The sequence below is a fragment of the Convolutriloba macropyga genome, chromosome 7, assembly GCF_964194025.1.
Source record: "Convolutriloba macropyga chromosome 7, txConMacr16.3, whole genome shotgun sequence".
NCBI lineage: Eukaryota > Metazoa > Xenacoelomorpha > Acoela > Convolutidae > Convolutriloba > Convolutriloba macropyga.
This window is the reverse complement of record NC_134474.1, coordinates 22,079,327-22,101,422: the sequence shown is the minus strand read 5'-3', so window position 1 is coordinate 22,101,422 and position 22,096 is coordinate 22,079,327. Positions and strand designations below refer to the sequence as shown.

The 22,096-nt window shown below is 29.6% G+C and overlaps 1 protein-coding gene across 7 annotated transcripts in view; it reads right to left on the bottom strand.

Annotated features, from left to right (window-relative positions):
- Positions 1-22,096, bottom strand: part of LOC142342701 (uncharacterized) — a 257,026-nt gene that overhangs the window by 58,035 nt on the left and 176,895 nt on the right. For 6 of the 7 annotated variants that reach the window (XM_075394201.1, XM_075394205.1, XM_075394203.1 and 3 more), the window contains 2 exons: positions 11,056-11,200; positions 1,668-2,772 (listed from right to left, as the gene is read on the bottom strand). The exons of the other annotated variant lie outside the window; for it this stretch is intronic. In XM_075394201.1, the coding sequence (XP_075250316.1) occupies positions 2,570-2,772; positions 11,056-11,200 (348 nt within the window). In that variant the 3' untranslated portion in view covers positions 1,668-2,569. Of the gene's footprint in view, positions 1-1,667; positions 2,773-11,055; positions 11,201-22,096 lie in introns of those variants that run through there. 7 annotated transcript variants of the gene reach the window in all.

Genomic DNA, 22,096 nt, shown 5'->3' with positions numbered 1-22,096 from the left:
AATGTTTTATAATGAAGTGTTGTTTTTTTGTGTTAAAATATATAAATTTTGCCAATTTAACGAAAAAATCAAGAAAAATCACTGAAATTGACCTGAGTTCTAAATCGTGAGAAATTCTCATTCATTTAATCCTTCGTTTGAAAGCAATTTCATATTTCATTGTATTTTTTGACATCAATAACCTTCTTTTTCATAATATACATTTTAATTGACTGAAATAAAGGATGCATGAACTCAATTGTTACAAATCAACCTATAGCAGAAGAACAGAACTTGTATGGGTCTGTCTGTTAAAATTTTAATAGCATTCTGATACCCAGTTTTTCTGATACCCAGTTGATAGTTATCAGATGGATATAATAAATGGACGTTATTATGTGTGGAAAGGTTTATATGTCGTGTGGGTTGATTGAAGGTGTTCCCGGAACAAAAAATAAAATTGAAATCTTCGATGCCATATAAGAATCATATATGGAATTCTTGGCAACCAGAGCAAGATCATATAAGATATTTTTGTATGGCCTGTATGGAGCCATATATGGTTCTTGGATATCGTTCCCAAGAAAGGTCAACCCGGGATAAAGATTGTCAAAGATTTCGTTTGTTTTGCAATGTTTTATACGCTTAAGGCCAATTTTTATACAGTGCGAACAATTTTTTGTAGTTACGTAAACAGGATAAGATAAATCGGTGTTCCAACGATACAGTTTTTGCTTTTACTGAATCGTTGCCAACAAAATCTTCTAAAGCAGATTCTCGGTTTATAGATAGCAGCTTCTGCCCTTGTTATAGATATCAAAAACTGTTTTGTATGTAAGAAAATTTTATTTCACAAATCAAATGTTGTTGGTGCAAGGTTTCTAATTCAAAAAGCCTGATTTTTAGGGTTGGCTGACTGCTGAGATGTGGTGGTGACAAGGTCTACTCCAATTGATAGGCTTATCTGAATTAGACTCAGACATTAAAACTTGTTTTAGACTCAAGGACACCATTGCTCTTACCCCACTGTACAGTTTGATAGATAACTAAAACCTGCTGGTTTTAATCTATCTTCTAACAATACCTTATCCATTACTAACAAAAGGCAAAGAAAAAGTACTTTGGCGTGAATGTTTTCTCAGTTATCTGTAGATTACCCTCCCCCGTTAGGTAAAAACATTAAATTGATAATTTACAACGAGAATCACAGTTAGGTGCTCAAAAGCTGGCCATAATTTGGTTTTTAAGGGAAAACGAAGACGCCCCAGAGTTAATTCAAGCGCTTCTCTCTGCAACGAAGCGGGGAACAAATCGGAGGAAAAAATGCTACAATAACCGTAATTGTACAAAAACTTATATGCTTAATATAAAACATACAAAATGTCTTAGTATGATCTTGCAATGATTAGTAAGAACCATATATGGTCTTAGTATGTTTTCTAAGATTCCATATAACCATATTTGGCAGATGGTCTCCCGACACTGTTAGCCAACAAACCAAGTTAGCCGAAATGTTATTCAGCCAAATTGAGGCACAAGATCGTGATTCTTTCTTACTTTGGCCACCTACTGCTATATTACCACATGCTACAATGAAATTGCGGGTTGTAAACATAGCGGTTGGAAAAATCAGTGTATTTTGTTGTTGAGTTATGAACTATAATAGGCGGAAGAAAATCGTTTTAAACTAAGTTTGAAAAATGAATTAATTGAGATTGAGAGAAGATTGAGAGCATAATTAAATGATGTTCACAGTAGAGTTGAGACCTTTACAGCACAGCAGAGATCTGTAATGAATAGATCAAGATAGTGATTTGGGTGTGCAAAATGAATAAGCGTCAAAAGTGTCCTTTATATATACATTATCAATAATGAGAAAATTAAAGATACGAATCTAGTCATAGTACCATTATTTATAGTGAGATTTCTGCATCTGGCCAGAAATATTGTAAGTTTATTAGAAATGTCCGGAATTCGATCTATTTCAGCAGGTAGCTGGGCCATGTAAGCACTCAAAATCGGGATGGGAAAGATCAACATCACATCACCTACAGCTATCAATTATCTAAATCAGAGCGCATGAACCAGATATGCATCTTCTCAGCTAAACTTAGCTTGGTTCATTTCAATTACTTTGTTACAATGAATCAACTGCGAGTGACACCATCTTGGTTAAATCATTGTTTTTACAATTAAATTAAGTTCACGATTCTAACTCGAATTATAACACGCCACATGTTCAATAATCAATCAAACTTTCATTGAGATTGGTTTCAAAGTCGGCCATTTTTATAAGCCTTTTTTCAGCTTGGTTTTAGAAATTATACTATAAATGATTCTGATTTGAATTCTAAGAAAGATGTAAATAACTTTTTCAGTATAAAGTCTTGTATCATTGATGTAAAAGTATTAAATTTCATTAGTAATACTATTAACACTAGTAAGAGTTTTATACAAAATTTCAGTTGTATGTGTATTACAAATTGCATAAAGAAAACAGAAGATGAAACCTGATGACTTGTTACGCTTTAAAAGCATGAAGTAGAGAGGAACATTGATCAACGTTGTAAAAATATATTAACGTTATAAATTAAAATTTTTTGTTCAGAATGGTCCACGGCAGACCCTTGAATCCCGGAAGCCCTTTGTTCACACCTGTTTCGTCATGTGAAGGATGCTTGATTGGGTAGTATACTGGGAGTCTGTTGGTGCCGAAGAGAGCTCCGAAGTCACCGAATGAGCCATATGTTAATATTACGACATCAGCCAGTGACAAAATGACGAAGTCGACTCCTGGAGAAGATTGACATAATAGGATTGAGGTTTTAACAATTAGAAAGCTACAGTTATGACTAAGAAACAAATTTCCGTAATTCATATTTAATCTAGACGATATCTTAAGATTGAAGACGAACAAAACTAGCATACCGAACATTTCTTACGTTGCTTTTGTTCGTTCTTCCGGACCAGGGCTGGAGTTTTATTGCGTAAGTGATTAATTACAGCCCCTCTTACGGTATAATGAAAGTAATGGCGGAATGGGGTGCGTCTACTTGTTTTATGATAGTTAAGCACATGATAAGAAATGATTATATTCCAGGTGACATGACTAACATTTCGACTTTTTGCAGAAGCTTTCAAAGCAATAGCAAATCTAAATTTCATTAAAATATAGAAATGCTGACTTATCTTGATAATTGTCTGATTGATGGCGTGCACTTGATGAGAAATCACCATAATTTCATCAAGATACTTGTTCCGACCTTTGTTCTGACCCCCTCCCTTAGTGGAAGAGGAATTGCATGCTCAGCTGTTTTCTTTGTTAAGTCAACTTTAGTGGGTCGAGAAATATTTATTCTACGAGAGGTATCAACGGAAAGCCTGTCGAGCGCAGATGGTGTAATTAATTAGCCTTTCGCAAACTCCATCCTTCGCCAGCAGTTATGGTGGTCTAAATTTTAGAAAATATTGTGGCACATTTCCACTACTTTTTGTCCCACCTTTTAAAAAATTTGCCCAAATTTATTGTTGCTAAAATGAGTCAAAATATGCCCAGAGACGATCCAGATATACTTTCATTTCTTACGATGAGAATGGATAGTTGAATCTTTTTGTTTGCTACTTTTGCAAAACTGTGACTGTTTTTCATGATAATTTTATCTTTTTTATAGAAAGACTAGCTCATAACCATTTGTTTAAGCTAAAATTAATTTTCAAGGGCACTGTTTTCAAGGCTGCTAAGAAAATCTTCACAAAAATGAAAGGTCTATTTGAACCTCGGATAGCACTTTGTCAACTTGAGTCAATTTGACAAAAGTTTTGTCTGTGTTCAGCGTCACTTTTTTTGTTAATAACGTATTTATGGTAGCAGCAATATAATAGAGAGGATATCATTGAAGCAAGAGGTTGCAACAAATTAATTGTTATTTTTTCAGGTGGGGCAAATTATATAATTGTTTTTGTAATCTTTTCTTGATTTAGCCGCTAATCCCACGAAATTTGATATATTTTTTTCTAAAAATGCATTTATTTGAACGTTGGAATTGTTAAATTTGCTTTCATTGCTTTAACACCGCGCTTTAACACGTATAAAAAAGAAAATTTGCGCACTTTGAATGTATTTTTTTCGACTTATTTTCTAGAAATTTGAAAGTCACCTCGACTTTTTAGAGAAAATAATTAAAATTATGTGAAACTAATTCTCGTTTTCAGTTTAATTGATATGTTTTCCTGACTTGGACACTATATGTGTAAAAAAAAGTCAAATGAAAGAGTTGGCTGTAAGTACCGGCTTTTTTATTCTCACTGCTGACAGATAAAAAATATTCAGTTGATAATTGAAAACTGTTTACTTCAAATTATTAATGTAATCAGATCAAAAATAGGTTCCCTCTACGGTGAGCTATTCAGGCCAGAAAATAGTGCTTATGTGACACAAAAAAAGGCAAAATGGGGGATGATCCCGCACAAATTTCTCAAAGCGTCCGAAAATAAAATGCCCTTTATAGAGATTAAAGTACGGCTTAAGCTCAGGTCAAATCAACGAATGAAAAATTGGATTACTTTACGAGTGATATAAGAAAACATGTGCACTCTACCAAATGATCTAAATTGACATGGTACAGCGCACGTTTATCTGAAGTACCCACTGATACCACAAGAACAGATGTACGCAAAAATATATGGGGATAACTCCCACTGACTGAGGACAGCCAATGCCTATAATTTTTAATCCAAAAAGAAAAATGGTCACTTTTTCCATGTCACCGCCAACACGTCCCTAATTTTTCTAAACTCGGGGTTCAGGCAGTACAGAGAAAAATTGCATCCCTGAGCCACCACATAAAGGTATCTGAAGAACACATATGAGAATACTCACCGCTAGTCGAGAGAACTAACCAGCCACTTCTGGCATGGTAACTCAGTTGTTATGGGGTACCGAAATTTTAAGGTCCTCGATTATACGAAAAATCAGCACCTTTATTACGCAGACCGACGAAGAACACGTACCGCTACGACATTTGTTACGTGCGCTGTAGCCAGTTCAGGGAGGGCGTCATTAGCACAATGAAAAGTCATTGGAATTGTACAAAGGACCAAAATGATTGGCGAAATCACGCGCCTTTCCTGAAAATTTTTTTCAACCAGATATACTGCAAATATTGGATACTAGAGTAGTAAAAAATGTGTATAAATATTTTGGCCAGTTTCTCAAGGATTGCTGACAGAAACAAAACAAAAGGAGTAGGAAAGAAGGCACAGTTCACGATAATTTCAACCCATTGAACAGAAAAAATTTGGTTCTATCTACAAGGAGCTGAAACGGAATTTGAGTATAGTACAAAATAAACATGATGAGCGGATTTGAGGCACACGTTTTTCTAAGTATATCGCCAGAATCACCGAAGAAAAGACACATCAAATATGACCCCGGAAAAGAGATTCCAACTTAGTTCACTTTACAAAAAAGTTCTTGCAAAAATTGATTGCAATATCACAGCGTACGATGAGTTCAACCCAGCAAGCAGACCCAAAATCGGTTTACTAAAAGGAGTTATAACAAAACAAAGTACGGTACCAACTGACCAAAGTTACTATATTCGTGCCTCATGTTTCGATGAAAATCTTCACAAAAAATGCAAGGGCTTGTTGAATTTCTACTATATAGCAAAACATTTTTGAATAGCTGCTTTAATAGGATTTTCCTGATTTGAGTCAATTTAACACAAATTTTGTCCATGTTCGGCATCAGATTTATTGGTTAAGTAATTATGAGAGCAGCAATGTAATATAGGGGATGTCATCGATCGCAGAGTGTCTATATACAAACCAAACGTTTTAAATTATATTTGTTGCTGCCTTTTTAAAAGTCTGTTGAAAATTTTTTGACATTTTAGTGTCACAGAGAAGTTAAATTTGAGCAGGATTTTTAAACTTTCTAGAACAATAAAATGAAATACAGGAAATCAAGTATGACTGGCGCTGAGCTCAACTCAAAAATCAGATCCTAAATTAGTTAGACTCGACAAGAAGGTCTTACAAAAACTAAGTGCTATATTACAGCTTACGATGACTTTAACCCAGCAAGCAGATCCAAAATCGGTTCACTCTAAAAGGAGTTACAACGGAAACAAAATACGGTACAAACTTACCAAAATTATTGTATTTATGCCTCGTGTTTTGCTGCATTTCACCAATGAACCACAAAAGAAACAAACTCCGTTTAACGAGATTCAAGCACTGCTGAAGTGGATTTAAAATAAAGAAACAGAAAAAAACAGGCTCCCTCTATTGTGAGCAAACCAAGTCAGAAACATATTGAGAACCTGACTATATAAAGTCAAGTTGATGTCATGTGTCCCGTCTAATGTCTCAAAAATGTCAAAAAATAAAATGTTATTTACAGGCCCAGGCTGCCTTCAAATCAACAGATCAACAAATGAAAAGTCGGATCACTCTACAAATAGATATAGGAAAACATTTAAACTACGAAATGACCTAAATTGACCTTGAACAGGGCATGTTGATCTAAAATATCCACTGATAGCACAGGAAAAGAGGTACAAAATATATAGGGAGATACTTTCAAATAACCGAGGAATGCAAAACGCCATAATTTTTAATCCAAATAGGAAAATGGACATTTTTTTCTATGTCACCACCGACACGGCAGTAATTTTATGAATCTCGGGGTTCAGGGAGTACAGAGATAAATTGAACAACTAAACCCCTTAAAAGTATCTCGAAATCATTTACGAGGAAATTCACCGCTAGTAAATAAAACTAACGAGTCGTTGCCGGCATGATAACTTAGTTATTTTGGGGTACCGAAGTTTTGAGGCAGCATCTTTTTCAGCACCTTTTCAAGTTTGGACAAATATACTTCCTTCCCAGTTTTTTTTTCGGAGAACAACGCAGACCAACGGAGCGCATTTGACCCCTGTCGTCAAAAAGCACGTACCGCTACGACATTCGTTACGTGCACTGTAGCCAGTTCAGGGAGGGTGTCATTAGCACAATGAAAATTCATTGGAGTTGTACAAAGGACCAAAATGACTGGCGAAATCACCCGCCTTTCCTGAATTTTTTTCCAAACCAGATAAACTGCATATATTGGTTACTAGAGTAGTAAAAACTGGGTAAGCATATCGTGGCCAGTTTCTCAACGATTGTTTACAGAAACAAAACAAAAGAAGTAGGAAAGAAGGCACAGTTCAAACCATGATTTCAACCCATTGAACAGAAAACAATTTGCTCTATCTACAAGGAGCTGTAACAGAAACTGGGTTTAGTACAAAATAAATATGATAAGCAAATTTGAGGCTCCTTTTTTTGCTAACTACACCAACAGAATCACCGAAAAAAGGAATAACAGAATCACCCATATAGGAAATCAAGCCTGACTGGCACTGAGCTCAGCCCCGGAAAACAGATCCAACGGTACCAACTGACCAAATTTAGCACATTCGCGCCTCATGTTTCGCTGAAATTCTTCACAAAATTGCAAGGGCTAATTGGACCTTTACTATCTAGCATAATATCTTTGAATATCTGCTTTGATAGCACTTTGCTGTTTGAGTCAATCCAACGCAAATTTTATTGATGTAATGGAGAGGATGTCATTGATCTCATAGTGTCTATATACAAACCAAAGGCTTTAAATTATATTTGCTGCCGTCTTTTTTTTAAACTGTTCAAATTCTTTTGACATTTTAGCGTCAATAAGAAATTAAATTTGAGTAGGTTTGACAATCCAAAATGAAAAATGGACATTTTTCTGTGTCGCCGCCGACACGGCCGTAGTTTTCCTCAACTCGGGGTTCAGGGAATACTAAAAGCACCTATATTTCTGAAAGTATTTGGAGATTACCTACAAGGACACTGACCACTAATCGATAAATTCAAAAAACCCTTGCTTGCGTTGTAACTCAACCGTATTCGGTACCGAAATTTTGATGTCAACGAATATGCCAAAAATAGGCATATGTTTCATATTGGGACCGTTATAACTTCTTTCCAGCAAAGTTTTAGGAACCAACTACACAGGGCAATAACGAGTGGTTTAGTACCAACAAAAAAATTGACTATGCCTGTCTTAATTGGTAAAATATTTTAAGAGAAATCTTCAAACACCATTTACATAACCCTGATTTTTAAGTTCTTCGGTGGCAACATTTTCCCGCAAAATCTTGCAAAACGAATTGATACTGCCCGTTGGTCAAGATTCTAAAATGAGCGTTTCAATCGCTTCTCCAAACTTTCCCTTGGCGCTTTATTTTGTTCTGCAAAAAGCGAATCATGTTGTTCTGTCTGACCAATAAAATTGTTTGGGGCTTTTTTGTTCCAATGATTACCAGGAGTTGTTTTTTGAGCTTTTTGGGCTCCATCTAATTTGAATTCGAAATGCGCTTTGTTCACAGATCGGATTCCAACTTGAATCCAACCTGGTTGTCACCGTTTTAATCTCGCGACCATTTAGTAGCATTGATGAAAAGGTAAATAGTATCCAACCACATTCGTCTAACTCTTGCTGCACTGAGACTTCTAGGTTTGCATACATGGTTTCCTATTTCACTCTATTGTAAAAAAAACTGTTTGCTTGATTGATGTTAGCTACCCATTTGAGGACCTCGTCAAAGTATATACTTGTTGAGCTTTTCTGTTGAAATTTGTTGGCTGTCTCAGTTTTAATATAACGTAGACTTCCGACTACTTTTTTTCTTATCTTTCTTTACATATTTTGTAACCTGGATATTCAACCTTGTTGTGCGAGATTTTTAACTTTGAATTATTATTGTCAGATCGTCTCGAAGTGCTACATTACACTCAAGACCAATTCAAATGATTTCGCCACTGCTCACAAATTTAGTTAAAATGTTGTCAAGCAAAGACAAGGTGTTTTTCTGCTCACCAATGGTTCTGTTCCCTAACTTTAAAAGAAATCTGTTGTCTTATTTTTGAACCCATAGAATCCAGTGAGGAATCTGTGGGTGCCCGTAGCATTACCCCCAGTTCATAGAACGCGTAAAATTTAAGTTTTTTTTTCGGTAGAGGGTTTAATCTGAACCTGTACTTTTGATTGAGACTAGCAAATCGTTCTTCATAATCTATTCATTCCCTTTGGCATTGACTCAACTTTTTACGGGTTTATCTAGAATGAGCGTTTCAATCGCTTCTCCAGACTTTCGCACTTGGCTATTTTGATCAGCAAGGTGTGAATCATATCATGTCGTTCTGTGTTACCAATAAAATTATTCAGTGGTTTTTTATTTCAATGAGTACCAACAGATGTTTCTATTCATTCCGAGGCGTCTTTGAACTCCATCTGTTTTGACTTCAAAATGCACGTTGTTCGCAGATGATTCCAGCTTGAATTTTGCCACTCGAGCTACTAGAAATTTTCAGTTGTTTTTGGTTGTAACCTACACTTATTTCACTGATTCTGCGTAACTCGATCTGGAGTAATCCACCTCGAATTGTAGTTTGGGTCAAATAGTAATCGTGAGACAAAACATATTTTGTTGAACATCGAAAGTTGTTACCAATATCAATAACATCAGAGCGTGTTTTCCGGTATCATCTGTTTTTTTTTTCATTAATGACTGCGTCGAAAATTTTGTCCTTAGTGTAGGTTCTGGTTTCCAGACCGATTAGATGCCTTGGCTCTTGTCAACTTTACGAATGCTCTTATCGTGAGCTTAATCATCTTTGGCGACTGCCTTTAAAGATACGCATTCTGAGGTGTTTCTAAGTTTTGCGATTTGTTTTTAAATCGCAATGATTTAAATATGCAGCGTATCGTTTTATTGGTTTGATGTTTTTCAATCAACCCATGAGAGCCGTTAACACATCTTTAGTTTGACTAACACGGTATCGTAACCCGAAATTGCTCACTTCGAACTACCATTTTTCGGGTGTGATCCCAATTACGCCAAACTAAATGCTTCGGCATCGAAAGGGTTTTGCTTACAACTGATCATTTAAATTCAATCCAGTGATATACAACAGTACAAATCTTTTTAAAATTAGCACAAATGATTGATTTGTTTTGCCTATAGGGTTCACTTCTAAAAGTAATGTTGAAGGACAATTCAGATAGTATAGATTCACATATCTGAAACGACAAGTTTTTCAGATTGGTATTTGAATTAATGGAGAAAAGTACGACAAACCCACATAGTTGAACAAACAGATAAGGCTGCTAGAGGTCAATTGGTCTCGAAGTTACGGACAATTGGGAACTGAGCCTCATTTTTTGATGGTGGCACAGTCTTATTTTTAACACTAAAAACAAATGTTAAGCCAAAAGTCTGTCCTAAGTTTTCTTTGCATCACATTGTTACCTGTTATTTAGCTATGGCAGCACTGATTTCAAAGAATTAAGCATTCATAGCTATGAGAGAAACGTTAGAGTTGGAAAGAAAGCTGTTTTTTTAACCGTTTTTCCAGATAAAATGACAGCTGGTTATCTAGACTAGACTGTTTTTAAATGATGGATTTTAGACAATGAGCTTTAGTTCTGCAGTGTGCTCATGATCAGACTCAAGTGCAGATTAATAACAGATATGATTATAATATGAGCGTAATATAATGTTTTGATCTTTGTGGGAGCAATTATTGTAAAATCTTACGTAAAAAAACTAACATCCTACAGGATTTAAAATGTTTATGTACAGACCAAATCTTACAAGATCTTACGTAAATAATCTTGCATCTTATAAGATTCGCAGTTTTCTTCCACGTACCAAATCCTGCAAGATCTCATAAGACGATACCTACCTCTAACAAGATTCACTCTGTCTTTTAAACTTCTTACAAGATACACACTGTCTCAAAAATTATGCTCCATCAGCACTTGCAAGCACTTACAAGATATTGACTTTGCAAGAATTTTATAAGATCTTATAAGATTTGCAATGGTCAATGAGTAGGGGTACGCACCCAAGAAGTCGGGGTGGGGCACCAACGAAAAAGATCCCATAGTTCTGTCATAGGGGTCATAAAAAACACTTGCTTAAGAGTAGATTCTAATTCTGTATATACTTTTTTTGGGGGGGGGGGGGGGGGGTGACATACCTATTCCCATGTCAGTTGAGAGTCCAGCATTTTCTTGCAAACGCCACGTTTGCTCAATTCTGTATTGTTGAAATTCTTGTTCATGTCTTGAGAAGTAGTCTGATATATTGTTTGGGGTGTTACCAACCACGAGGAAGAGAGGGTTCTGAAACGCAGTTTTTCAGAGCTGATAAAGAAAGCTGCATCTTTTCCTTCATTATCCCCCCGTACTAGTTTTGTATTGTTATGTAGCTCGTTATAATGCCCATCATTAAGCTAGGGGGTGAGGAGGAATTACACTCCCATTAAGGCATATAAACGGAAATTTGTGGTTCTGTACGATATATGAGCACTAAATGGGGGTGGGGGGGGGTGTAGTTGACAACAGAACACTGTTACTGCACGTGTTTTGAGTTACAAATTATGTGTTGTTATATAGTACGTTACTATGTAAAAATAATGCACGTGCGCCTGGGGGTCACATACATTCCCACTAAGCTATGGAGGAGGGGGGGGGGGGGGGGGGTTTGGAGTTGGCAGAATAGATCCTCTTTCTCTTAATGAGCATTACGCGCTTCTGCTTCTGCACGGCGCGAATTTTCATTTTCGTTAGTCAAAGATCAAGGTCACTGAGACCACGCCTCGGCTTTGCTGTAATGGGAAAGAGCCAATAATACACATCACCTCTTATTAAGCTTAAACCATATCAACGTCTATAACTGCAAATTTGGAGTTAATTTTTTCAACTCCAAAATTGTGAATTATGGAAAATTTGTTGATTACTTGAGCACGATTGAAAAGTTACACCACATTGACAGTAGCGGGGAAAAGGAGCTCTACAAGCAGAATACGCATTTTTTCCTGTTTTTTTTTCATGGATTACAATTTATCTTCCGGCATTTTGGCATGAAAAAAGAGGAAAAAAATTAATATTCTATTCAAGATATATATTAAAAAAAATCAATAAAATAAATTCATATTAGATTAAACACCAGACCCTATCTTAATATTATACCTATAAATATGCTCTCTGAATTGATTTCTGGTATGAGCAAATCTATATCTACAAAGATAAACACATTCTGCATGTAGCATTTCTGAATCTTAAGAAGGAAATACTTTTATAAACTTTACACATATTACAAGTTAAATATAATTTAGGATTATTTTAATAATCTTCTAAATGTTTAAAATACTTCTTTACTTTAACCACACCACTACATATATAACAACTATAATCAAATTCTTTAAAATCATTACAAGACTCTTTCCAAGGACTACTTTTACACATTACATTTTTCTTTTTATATTTTCGAAAATATTAAAAATATTTCTTGATATAATGCACGATCTCTCACCCAACAAGAAATATTGTACCTCACGTAATCCTCTGTGATGTTTGCAATTTGTCTTTCAAAACGAAGAAAAGTTTATACAGATACCAATCAGACGATCTTAAACACAAGGCACTATTAAAGAAAATGTTTGATTCTGATTCTGATGACGGCACAATTTATATTAAACCTGAAGCTAAACCTGAATTTGAAACTGAACCCAAAATTGAATTCTTATGTTGAGTTTGCGGTAAATTTTTAAAATTGATTTTGGTCGACAAACTCACATAAACAAAACTGTAGTAAGAATGTATCTAAAACTGACGATTATGATATTAAATCAAGTTTAAATCAACGACAACTATATATTACTAAATCTGATAATAATTTAATTGAAAATATTAATGAGCCTATAGATTATAAATTAGACGAATTCAAACAATTTAAGTCATAAAACATAAAACTTCAAGTAATATTTTATACATGAAAGTTGAGCCTGATGGTGTTGAAACAACGGCTAAACCCAATGATTAAACATCAGGTAAACTTAAACCAGAATAAAAAATTACTAGTATAAACTTTAAAACAAGGGAGTATTTGACTAAAGTCCATCTAGATCTAAAGCAATGGCTTGATCATGTTAAAGAAACATATAGGAAACATGAAGGATACGGCTCATGATTATGAGTTTATTTGTATAACTGATGTTCAAATATGTATTGAAAAACAAAACAATCACTAGGATCTTTCACTGAACTACCACCTGGTTTAAGAAGTAAAACAAAAGTGATATTAAATATTAAAACTAATAAGTTTAACTGTCTTCGATTATGTATTACAGCAGCATTATAACGTGTGACTGCAGAAGGAATTAGAGAAAATAAATACACCAATAATCTAGTTGAAGACTGCAAAGATTAAAAAAAATTTATATGAAAATCTAGCAAAAATTCAGAATAAATATTATATTAATATATGGTTTTACAAACGTTCAACTGAAGATAATCGGTGTATGACGGTTAAAAATTCAAAAATAGAACCATTAAATGAATGTCCGGATTTTTTCAAATGTCTTACTAATGTAAGAGCACTAGTTTGGAATGAACACTGTGCTCTAATTAAAAACATAGAAGTATTATTAGCAAGACCTAAAGCAAACATATAAAGTATTGGTTTTGTGAAAATTGTACCGATGGGTTTAACTCTCAACATAAATATGAAACTCATGATTGCTGTATACAAATCAAGTCAAAGAACATATGCCTGAAGTTAAAAGTATTTAAAATCAAAAACAATCATAAACAACAATAAATTGATAATGTCGTTTTTAGCGATATAGAATGCTACATGAATGGAACCAACGAAAAGATTGATGATAACACATATGAAAGATCTGAACATGTACCCGTTGCCAACGGCCTTAGTTGGGGAGCCAACGGTGACTACAAATGAGATTTTGGCTCAGACTAATAAAAACTATGTCAAAGATCAATTAGAATTAGAAATTGAGAATAGTACCAAGCACAATGAAAAACTAATATTTTATAAAGAAGGTAAACTATATCACGATGCTAGTAACATTTGCTATATATGTAATGAAACATGAATTAATAAAGTTAGAGATCACTGCCATGAAATAGGCAAAAATAAATGTCCTGCATATAATATTTGTAATTGAAACCATAAACAACAAATTTTCATTCCAGTCATATTTCACAATGGCAAAAGCTATAACTTCAATCAATTATTTGGTGAGATATTTAAGCAGAATAATGATCAGAGAAGAGTAGATGTATTACCTAGTAATAATGGTAAAGCTAGAATGTTTAGAGTAGGTATACTAAAACTTTTAGACAGTTAAAGTTTTCTAACAATGTCTCTTGATAAAATGGCTAGGGTTTATGGTATGGTGAAACATGGTCAGAGACCTGTTAAAAGTAAAATATCATATCCTTATGAATACCTTAAAGACGAAAATATCTATGATAGTATAATAAATGAAGCTGAAGTTGACGATTTTAATAGTAATAAACAGGTAAACAATTAATATTAGAGTATTTGGAGAATGATGTCAGAATATTGGAGTTTTGGGTGATAGAGATATTAATCATAATCATAATCATAATCATAATCATAATCATAATCATAATCATAATCATAATCATAATCATAATCAAACTAAAAGATTCATCTGGTTTATAGATGCTAACAACCTATATGGTTATGCACAAATGCAAAAACTATCATATAAATATTTCAGCTGCACCAATATATCTTTAGATGAAGTAACAAACTTTGACAATGATAGTGATTATGGCTATCGGTTTATCTGTGATATTGTGTTTACTAAAAAGGCTAAAGATAGAACTGCCAACTTCCAACCACTACCTTTTAAAAGAGAAGTAGAGAACAATGAACTAGGATACAGCCAGAGACCCTCAACCTCTTCTAAAAGTTAGAAACTATTATTAGATCAAAATAATAAATATGAATATCCAATACACTATCGGATAATAAAATTTGTTGTTAAGATGGGCATAAAAGTTACTAAAATCCATAGAATAAATAAATTCAAACAAGATTATATTATTAGAGACTATATGGAACTTAAAACTAAAATGAGAACTCAAGCTATAAATAAACCTGAAAAAGATATATTCAATTTAATGAAAAACTCACTGTTTGGTAAAAGTTGTGAGAATCCATTAAAATATTTGGAAGCTCAGATTCTAACTGATGATTATAAAATACTCAAAGCTGTTATTAAACCAACAATTAGATATGATAATTTTACTCTAATAGAATTTTTTAAAAAGAGATACAAAACGACAAACTTGTATACTTAGGTGCGACTGTTTTAGAACTCAGTATAATTCACATGTATGATTTCTTCTATGACATATTACAACCATCACTCGAATATCTAATGCTACATTATATGGACAATGATAGTTTTTAAATGAGTTATACCAAAGTTAATATCCCAAACGAATACATCGATCTCACCAATCTAGATACTCCAATTAAAACTAATAATAAAGTACCAGTTAAATTCAAACATGAATCTGGAAGTAAAGCTATAGAAGAGCTTAGAGTCCTAAAACCAAAAACATATAGCTTTGAGAACTATACAGCTAAAGAAAAAGGTATAAAAAATGCGAACAATGGTAAACATAAAGACTAATATAATGCATAAATGAATGATAAAGAAAGAACTGTAGAAGAATGCAGAGTACAAAAAGTAGAACAATAAATGGCTACTATTAAATCTAGTAAGAGAAGTCTAAATAAATTTGATGATAAAAAGTTTCATGAAAATATTATTAAAAGCTAGAGTCTTGATGAGAATCAATGTGTATTTAAAAAAGATCTAAAAAATAAACTTAATACTGCTACAATAGATCAAGAGCAGGAAAAGAATAAAAATCAATTAATAAATAATATTCTAGAACCAAATACAAATGATGATAGAAAGCTAATTGAGAGTGCAATTAATACAAATAGAGACTTAATATAGTTTGTTTATTATTTAATCTAGGACTAACTATAAATGATGATATATTTTACATTAAATTTTAATCTAGAACTAACTGTAAAGGTTGATGTATTTAACATTAAAAATTTAATCTGGAACTAACTATCAATGATGATAAAAAGGTAATTATTGTATAAATAATAATTTAAAATAGTTCACGTCTTAGATCCGCAGGTTTAATAGTTAAAACTTCTTATATCATTACCTCAGCTTGTTTTTACCATAGACAAATCAGTTTCAACAATTATTTTTTCACCAGAATATAAAAAATCTACTAATTTTTTAAGGTTCTTTACATACTTAGATTAAGAATAAATAATCAATTTATCATGACCAAGAGTTTTAACATGAATTCACTCATATTATGAAATGGCTCATTACAAGCCAAACATCTTTTTAAACTCATTTTTATTTGTTATAGCAAAATTTTATTAAATCATTATATTTAGATTCAGCTATTATATAGACTCAACTGTTATATAGATTGAATTTTAATCATTATAATTAGATTCAACCATTATATAGATTTATTTTTAATCATCATATAGATTCAACTATCATATAGATTTAATTTAATCATCATATAGATTCAACAATTATATAGAATTAATTAAATCATAATGTAGATTCAACCATTTTTAGATCCAACTATTATATAGATTTCGCCCTAATAAAATGGGTCTGATAATACCACTGAAGATTATGTTGTTATTTATTATATTAATTGCTTATTGGAAATATAATCAATATACAGATGTTGAAGAGATTTAAGGGATATAAGATTATAACACCAGAACCGATTGAAACGAATACACATAACTCCATTATTTACGGTCCATCCAATTCTGGTAAATCAACATTCATAAAAGATTTTTGTAGTCTTTTTAAAACTGTTAATGTATTCTGTTTTGATTAGGATGAATGAAGTGGTTATAAAATAATTATTGTTGATGATTTGAAATTAATAAACAATCTAAAAAACTTGCAAATAGCCTTATCATCTTTGATGATATGCGCGATAACACTTGTTATAGATACATTATATTTTAAGAGGAGACATAACATTAATATAATATGTGTCGGCCAGACTGTAACAGATCTAAACAACAAAGCCAGAGAAAACACCCCGGCAGTATACATTACCTTGAATAGTTCTAAGCTATTATTTAATAGAGTCCAAGAAAAGTTTAATTTTAATGCTAACCTATATAGATTCAATCATTAACAGTGTGGATAAATAAAACTCAGCACTATTATTGACTATTACATTGTTTTAGATAAAGATAAAAATGTTTTGTATGACTCTAGAGCTGGTGATCTATATATTGAGAAATACATTGAGAATACCTCCGTCAATGATAAAAAAATTTGATATACTAGCGGACATTTCGAAATTAGAATGATAGAACCAACGCATATTAAACATAATGAGTTAATGTTTTATTTTGATGAAAATTTAGACTTCAAGGGTATAAATAAACTGTTTAGTTTTTTTAAATTATACAAAAAAATAAAGTCAGCATGTAGCGAGGTGCATATAGTGCTGTAATTGGTGTAATTGGTTTATTTGGATTTTCATACAGCCGCAATCCAAAAAATAAATAAAATAATGATTTTAAACTTAAAAATATGGATTGAATAAAAAGTATAGATAAATATAGATTTAATTAGGCAATGGTAAAAACTTAAAATTTTGGTATGGTGTAATTGAGATTAAAATCACTCCTAATTTAGAAGTATTATGTTTATTAGCTATTTGTCTTATATGTATTTATGCAACCCATAATATTATTAATTCACCAGATAAAAATGAATTGCAGAGAATGTAAAATTGAAGTTGATATTAGTAATCATAACCTGTATTTTTGTCTGAGACCACATTATTTTAGATACCATCAACCTTTATTAAAAAGATTTCTGACATGTATGGGGAATCTATTTAATGGTTTAAACAAAAATAAGGAAACTTTATCAAAAATAGATAGTTACACTGATTATACTAATAATAATAATAATAATAATAATAATAATAATAATAATAATAATAATAATAATAACAATAATAATAATAATAATAATAATAATAATAATAATAATAATAATAATAATAATAATAATAATAATAATAATAATAATAATAATAATAATAATAATAATAATAATAATAATAATAATAATAATAATAATAATAATAATAATAATAATAATATAATAATAATAATAATAATAATAATGATAATAATAATAATAATAATAATAATAATAATAATAATAATAATAATAATAATAATAATAATAATAATAATAATAATAATAATAATAATAATAATAATAATAATAATAATAATAATAATAATAATAATAATAATAATAATAATAATAATAATAATAATAATAATAATAATAATAATAATAATAATAATAATAATAATAATAATAATAATAATAATAATAATAATAATAATAATAATAATAATAATAATATTAATAATAATAATAATAATAATAATAATAATAATAATAATAATAATAATAATAATAATAATAATAATAATAATAATAATAATAATAATAATAAAAATAATAATGATAATAAAAATAATAATGATAATAATAATAATAATAATAATAATAATAATAAAAATAATAATAATAATAATAATAAAAATAATAATAATAATAATAATAATAATAATAATAATAATAATAATAATAATAATAATAATAATAATAATAATAGTAATAATAATAATAATAATAATAATAATAATAATAATAATAATAATAATAATAATAAAAATAATAATGATAATAAAAATAATAATGATAATAATAATAATAATAATAATAATAATAATAATAAAAATAATAATAATAATAATAATAAAAATAATAATAATAATAATAATAATAATAATAATAATAATAATAATAATAAAATAATAATAATAATAATAATAATAATAATAATAATAATAATAATAAAAATAATAATAATAATAATAATGATAATAATAATAATAATAATAATAATAATAATAATAAAAATAATAATAATAATAATAATGATAATAATAATAATAATAATAATGATAATAATAATAATAATAATAATAATAATAATAATAATAATATTAATAATAATAATAATAATAATAATAATAATAATAACAATAAATAATAATAATAATAATAATAATAATAATAATAATAATAATAAAAATAATAATAATAATAATAATAATAATAATAATAATAAAATAAAAATAATAATAATAATAATAATAATAATAATATTAATAATAATAATAATAAAATAATAATAATAATAATAATAATAATAATAATAATAATAATAATAATAATAATAAAATAAAAATAATAATAATAATAATAATAATAATAATAATATTCATAATAATAGTAATAATAATAATAATAATAAAATAATAATAATAATAATAATAATAATAATAATAATAATAATAATAATAATAATAATAATAATAATAATAATAATAATAATAATAATAATAATAATAATAATAATGATAATAATAGTAAAAGTTTTGATAAAATAGATAAAAAAATATCAAATAATATTAATAATACTGATAGTTGTGATGATATTGCTAATAACAAAGATAATAAAAAACCTACTTTTAAATTTTTAAATGAACTGAAAGATAATATTATAGAAGGTTAAAAGATTATAATAACGATGAGATTAAAACAGAAATTTTAAATGTTATAGAAACTAAAATTATTAATGTGATAGAAACAAAAATTACAAATGAAATAAAAAACAAATCGTAATTGATTTAAAACCAGAAAGTAATATTATAAATAAATATAATAAAACTAATAAAACAACTGAAAAATGTTGTTCATGTAAGATTGAAAAGAATAAAGATTGTTTCTATAGAACTGAAGATTTATGTAAATTTTGTTGCTCTCAAAAGATTACGCGTGATAAATGCAAAGCTAATTTATATAGATCTTCTCTTAATAGCCATAAAAAATCAAAACATAATTTAAATCAAAGCAAAGATTTCTAATTACCATTAATTATCATGAATTACTATTAATAAAAATTATTACTAGTTATAGGTAATTGGATGGAGGGATGTGTAGAAATAATCATAATCAATAATTCATGTCTATCAATTAACATTAATTACCATCATTTACCTTGTTGCCATCAATTACCATTAAATACTATCAAATACCATTGATTACTATCAATTACCATCAATTACCATCAATTGCTATCAATTACTATCAATTACCACTAATTACCGCTAATTACTACCAATTAGTGTCAATTATTAGCAATTGCTCATAACCCATGTAATTCTGCAAATTTAGAAAAAATCTTTTTCTTTTCAATCTTACATGAACAACATTTTTCAGTTGTTTTATTAGTTTTAATATTTTTATTTATAATATTTTTTTCTGGTTTTAAATCATTTACAATTTATGTTTTTATTTCATTTGTAACTTTTGTTTCTATCACATTAATAATTTTAGTTTCTATTACATTTATAATTTCTGTTTTAAACTCATTGTTAAAATAATCTTTTAACACTCTATAAAATTATCTTTTAGTTCATTTAAAAACTTAAATGTAGGTTTTTTATTATCCTTGTTATTATCAATATCATCAGAACTATCACTATTTTTAATATTATCTATTTTATCTATATTATCAGAATTATTACTATTATTACCATCAAAATTATTATTATTATCAATATCATTATTATTTTTATTAGTACAATCAGTATAACTATCTATTTTTGTTAAAGCTCCTCTATTTCTATTTACGCCTTTATCAGTAGAGTTCAAACCATTAAATAAACTCCCCATACATGTCAGACATGTCTCTAAAAAAAATTTGTGGTATTTAATAGAATGTTGTCTTAGACCAAAGTCCAGGTTATGGTTACTAATATCAAATTCAATATTGCATTCTCTGCACATCATTTTTATCTGGTGAAATAATAACATTATGGGTTGCACAAATACATATAAGACAAACAGTTACTATACATAATATTTGTAAATTAGGAGTGATTTTGTTTTCATTTATACCATACCCATTTGTTAACTTTTTACCGTCGCTTAATTTAATCTTTGCCTTATCTATAATTTTTATTGAATCCATAAAATTAAGTTTATAATTATCATTACCCTTATGATTTTGATTGCGGCTGTATGAAAATCAAAAGAATCCAATTACATCAAATACAGCAATATATGCACTATGTACTACGATACATGCTGATTTTATTTTCTTGTATAGTTTCTAAAAACTAAATGGTTTACTTTTACCCTTAAATTCTATATAGTCATCAGAACAAAACATTATTTCATTATGTTGAATAGGTGTTGGTTCTATCGTTCTAGTTTTCAAGTATCCGCTTTGTATATCAAACTCTTTATCATTGAAGGATGTATTCTCAATGTATTTCTCAATATCTAGATCACCAGCTCTAGAATCATGATGAATATTTTTTTCTCTATCTAAAACAATGTAATAGTCACTAATAGTACTATATTTTATTACTCCATACCGATAATGATGGAATCTATATAGGTAAGCATTAATATTAAACATTTCTTGAACTCTTTTGAAGAATAGTTGGGAACGATTTAATGTAATGTATATTGCTGTGGTGGTCTCTCTGTCTTCGGTGTTTAGATCTGTTACAGTATGGCCCACACATATTGTACAGCTATTCTGCTGTTATCATCAAAGATAAGGCTGTTATCAAAGTTATCTAGGTTCAATAATTTTAAATCATCAACGCTATTTATATTATAACCACTCCATTCATCCTCATCAAAACGGAATACATGAACCGGTTCATAAAGACTACTAAAATCTTTTATGCATGTTGTTTTACCAGAATTAGATGGACCGTAAATATAGAAGTTATGTTTATTCATTTCAAACGGTTCTGGTGTAATATTCTTATATCCCCTAAATCTCTTCCTAACATCTGCATATTGATCATATTTCCAATAAGCAATTAATACAATAAATAACAACATAATAATCAACGGTATTATCAGACCCATTTTTATTAGGGCGAAATCTATATAATAGTTGGATCTATATAATGGTTGAATCTATAAGATGGATGAATTGATATGATGGTTGAATCTATATAATTGTTGAATCTATATA